General features: G+C 38.3%; 1 protein-coding gene across 1 annotated transcript in view; it reads right to left on the bottom strand.

Moving 5' to 3' along the window:
* Positions 1–1,062: 1,062 nt before the first annotated feature.
* Positions 1,063–5,158, bottom strand: part of SH3GL2 (SH3-domain GRB2-like 2) — a 20,938-nt gene continuing 16,842 nt past the window's right edge. Inside the window, exons 7-8 of the mRNA XM_009328067.1 lie at positions 3,826–3,956; positions 1,063–1,304 (exon numbers count right to left, since the gene is read on the bottom strand). Coding sequence (XP_009326342.1) covers positions 1,105–1,304; positions 3,826–3,956 — 331 coding nt within the window. The 3' untranslated portion in view covers positions 1,063–1,104. The remainder of the gene's footprint in view (positions 1,305–3,825; positions 3,957–5,158) is intronic.

The raw sequence follows: 5,158 nt of genomic DNA, 5'->3' as shown, positions 1-5,158 counted from the left end.
ACTAACAGAACTTCTGCAACTGTTACCAAAAGAATGCCAAGAAGCGAGGCACAGCACTGTTCACACAAAGTGCAGGAAAGAGGAACACAAGAGAACGAACTAAACATATGGGAAATGTTTTTGCATATACAGCCACATGTCTTTAATTGCTTAACACAAAAAGATAACAAGTTTTATTTAGTCCTCATTGAGGGCAGAATATGCACAAATGATGTTCGAAGAACACATGGTAGAAGCAAATGAAGTGAGGGTCGTGTTTGGTTGGTTATTGTATTCCTCAGTGAATGAATTTACAAAGGATATCTGGTGCTTAAGCAGCATGATTTTGTGCCAAGACTTGACAAGAAACAGTTAACAAATGCCAGTTGTATTCCCCATCTTGCCCTCTTACTGGCATTTTGGTGAGCATGCTCAAAGTTCCTGAAGGGCAAATTCAGGTGCTTTGTGGTCCAAGGTTTTTACTATAGGAATCCCCATTTTATGGTTTACAGTTTACCTCTGGATGGAAATAGGCCTTCTAACAATAACTAAGAACATAAAAATGAGCAGAGAGCAGCTGGACACACAGTACAGTGGTTCACTTTCTGAGAAACCGGAGGGTCTACATTTACACTGCCTCTGTGAGAACAGCAAGTCAGTCTGGTTGGAAGATACAATTCTGGTTAGTCAATGTTAGACCTGTGTGAACTGTATCATTAGGAAGGGAAAGATGGAATGGCAAGAACTTTTCCCTCTTTTTACAGAGAACTAAGACTGAAAAGCAATACAGTGGTGATAAGCATTATCTTCCCAATACCACCTTCACTTCCTGCCACTTCACTGTAAGTTACCTGCTTTGCCTGCCATCATCTTCCCAGCTTCATCTCAGTAATGGCTCTGGTTACCACCAGGCCAGCATGGCTGATAAACTAACCCACACTGTGCTGGCTCAGAAGATACCACGCATCACCACCACGTAGTATGACAACACGTAAACCAAAGATGCTCAGTGGAAATCGATGACTCTAACCACTGCAGTTTGCACTTGTAAGGTGTAAGAAGCAGCATTTTAAAAGCAGTGGTACTGACACAACTATCTGGGTCAGAGGTGGTGGATCAACCATCCTAATTGGGTAATGGAACTAGAATATCGACATAATTGATGGGGAAGAAACCTGACTGGCCATGAAGCATCCCCTCATACCAGTTTTCATCAATTTGGTTAGTGAGGGTAATGATATCACCCTCTTTAAATCCCAGCTCGCCTTCATTTTCTGGCTCAAAGTCATACAGAGCTCGGCAGCATGGCTGATCCATGTGAACACCTATGGAGAAGAAATATAAAGAAGAAACAATGTGCTTAAAAATCTCATCAGTTACAGTACCCTTTTTACCATTGTACCTACTACATTTTGGTGTTTCTGGTATCACTGATATGCTGATGACAGTTCTTTGATAACATCTAAATTTGGACTGCTAAACTTAATTAGAAGACACCTATCAGCTTTTGGCAGCCTTCGGTTTTTGTATGTGACTGCTAGTAAATGTCCGAGAATCCTTAAAGAACCAAGCTACAGTCAAGCTCACACCTAAAAGCATGGCTATGATCAGTTTGGAATCTAATTTTTATCTGTTTACAAAACACAAAAAATGAAGTAAAAGCCCTAATATTTCCAGCTTTACTGGCACAGAGATGCTTTGCCTATTTACCTCAGTTAAGTAGTGTAAGGGGTAGCTTGAAACAACAGTGAAGATACAACTGTGTCTTTGTCCTTTATTTGGAAACTTCACTGGTACAGCTATACTGTAAACCACTGTATATGCTCCTAATCCTCTGAATTTTAATATGAAGTCTCCAAAGACCTTTTCTCCCCATTCCCACAAAACACTAGATTTCAGGGCCACCAGGATAGATTGAGAACAAGTTTGAAATTGAAAGCTTTCTAATATGCTAGTTCATGAACATCTGACCATAAACCCTTTAGAATGGCTAACGGATATTATTATAAGTCATTAGTTAGATTAGATTTTCATACGTTATATGAAATTAATAAATATTCCTCCCATCCCCCATATTGCCCCCCCCAAAGTCTCTATAGCTTCAAACCTACCAAAAGCAAAATTGTTACTCGTCCAAATATTTAGGATTTAGCAGCACTAAGTTCTAAGGAATCTTATCCCTACCTGACTTTCCATAGCAAAAGTTCATGCACTCCCAGTGGTCAGAATGAATCGATACATGCCACTCCACCATAATGGCACTTCTAAGAATACATATTTCAGCTTTTTCATGTATACTGGCTTCAGGATGTAAGTTTCAGATTCAAACTTTTTGCATATTCATTTCAACCACTCACTATAGCTAGAAGGCCCATGCTTGAGCTATTTTAGGACAAAATTATTCCATTTCTATAGGCTTCAATAGAGCAAGTTTTTCAAATACCAGATTTAATTTATTAAATTCTGTAGTGAAACTTTCTTTAATTTCTTTACATATCACTCACAGTGTATTTTGCTTTATTTGTCACAAAGGCTATTTTGCTGGCATCAACAAGCCTTACAACACGTGTTTGGTATCCTCATTGCTACCAGCTCAAATTTAGAAGACTTAGCAAATAAACTGTAATGACCATAGAAGATCAGAGCTTTGAATGAACCAACCCAAACATACATTAAAGAATTTTCAAAGAAGGTGTTTCTCTGAAACCGATAAACTCTTCAAAAGAAAGAACCCCTATTGAAGAAAATGCTGAATACTGCTCTCTGAAGAGGAAAACATGAATGCTGAAGAGACACAGGAACATCAGTCTGCACTGCCTTAGCACAGACAAGTGTTCATGATACTACAAAAAAGAAGTGAAGAAGAAAATTACAGGTGGCATGAGAAGAGCTTTAGCATGCAAGACTCAAGCCACGCTCATGCACAAGGAATCTCCATTGTATCCCCCTCCTCACTAGCATAGTGAGATTACTAGAGTTTGCAAGATTATGCAAGACAATTTCCGGTTACAGGTGCCAAATGGAGATGCTGTTGCTGCCTACACCTGGGAGAACATCAAACATTCACATCAGGATGTGATGGGAAGGAAGGAAATCCTGATTAAAGACCTAGTGAAAAAAATCCAGTCTTGCAAGGTGGAGTGTGCTAGCAATTGTCACTGAGGTAAACTGGAATAATTGAGGTCAGGGTCTGGACAGAGGACAGCCCTCACCATAACATGGGATAACAGACCATTACTGTGAGAAAGAAATAATAAGGCTTTCTTAGTATGTGCTGATATGAAATAAATACTTCTTTAAGATAATAATTACGCACAGTCATATAAATGCTTAATCTTGCTTGTGCCACTCCCAAATGGACAAAGAAAATAACTCAGATGGCTTTATTTTTCTTCTTACTGATTTTTACTTTCAGGCTCTTTGTGTTGTAATACCTGGTTTTAAAAAGCAGAATAAGGTTATGGAGGTTTTGGGGAGGTTCAGGGTTCTGCATTTTCATGGAAAACTTCCAGTTGTTCTTTAGATTTTCTAAATGCCTATTTTGTAAAGATCTATATTTCAAGGTGAATTTAGTACAGCAGCATCTCTTTGAGCTTCTAAGACTACGGAAATTTTTGACCCAAAGACATTTAAAGCAGTGGATGATCCATCCCTGTTCTCCTGCCCGGGGATGTGAACACTTTACAAAGAAACAACAAGTTCAAACAGCTCTCTCCTATACTATCCTCATTCTCATTTTCCCTCACTATGGAAGAGCAAATCTCTAGAAGAAAGCATGGAACTTCTGCATTGTAGCAAAACTTCAGACAGAATTGGCTTTTATTCTCTCATTGCTACTGCTATTACCTGACGGTTTGGGTGTGGTGGCATGGGATATTCCTCCATTGTGCTGAGTATTGTCACCAGTTGTGAAATCCAGGCTCATACGGGGTTTGGGCTGGTATTCTCTCCTGGGCTGAGATGATGCCTCTTTTATTCTGCCAAAACATGAAGTTAAATGTCAAGAGTTAGTTTCTTGTTAACAGATGAGATGCACCAAACACCTGTATTTCCATGGGTGAAGCTCCCATCCAGCACTCATCCAGACTAAACAAGTTCTGGCATTTGGAGTAATTTTTTGTTTACAACGTTATTTTAAATTACCAAAACCACCTGATGTGACTATGCCATGAGGTTGTTAATTTTTCTTTTCCTCTAGGAACCTAGCATTTTGTCTGGCTTCCTTTTGTCTAACAATAACAAAGAGCTTCTAAGGGAGAAAAACTTGTTATGTGATTAGCAATGCTTACAGAAGGGCTGTACAAACATCCCTGCCCCCATTTTTAGCATGATTTTTGCTTCTATCCCTGGCAAGCCTTAACTATTCAGTTGGTCAATGCCAACTCTTGTCATTTTGTGAGGAGACTGTGTGGGAATGTACTGACTTCAGTTGCAGATTTAGTTAATTTGTGATTTGGAATACTTGTTTGACAAAGGCACACAACTCCAGTTTTCCTGACTCTCAAGATAAAAATATTATGCATCATTCATTTCAACTTATTCTTCTAATTGAGAAATCTAGAATTTCTAGGAAAGGGTACATTTTCAGATTCTGGGGTAAAATCCAGGGAAGGGATGATGACAGAATCAGAGTAGCTTATGCAGAACAACTGCCACATCTATTTCTAATACTGCATATGGATGAATACTTGAGTCAAGGCCTCCATATTTAAAGGACAAGTTAATTTCTCTAACCTTCTCTAGATCTGCCCCAGACTTGATGTTGGTAGCACATTTTGATTTATCTATTGAAAACATCTGCTTCTAACTTAACCAGTTTTGGTCCTGATAACAAGGGTTTCCTGACCATCCAAAATATTATCAATATTAGTCAGTCCCCAGAGACTGCTTTTCTTCTTCATAAACAAAAACATAAGCATATTAAAAACATAAATTAATGAAGTTGTCAAAATAAACTTAAATAAAAAGGCTTTGCTGTGTTTCATTCGTTAAAAGAAGTTACTTTTTCAAAACAGTAAAGTTTTGAAGAAAGAAATACTTAAACAAGTTCTATTACACTTAATACTTCCATGAAACAAACACCATTTTTTACAGATTATGAGCTAGAAGGCAAAAGTTCTAGTGACTTGTTAAAAATTACCCAAAAGCTCAGCATGAGCCATGTTTCTTAAGAAAAGAA

The sequence above is a fragment of the Pygoscelis adeliae genome, unplaced genomic scaffold, assembly GCF_000699105.1.
Source record: "Pygoscelis adeliae isolate BGI_AS28 unplaced genomic scaffold, ASM69910v1 Scaffold45, whole genome shotgun sequence".
Lineage (NCBI taxonomy): Eukaryota > Metazoa > Chordata > Aves > Sphenisciformes > Spheniscidae > Pygoscelis > Pygoscelis adeliae.
The sequence above is the reverse complement of the archived record's forward strand: the minus strand, read 5'-3'. Positions and strand labels throughout refer to the sequence as shown.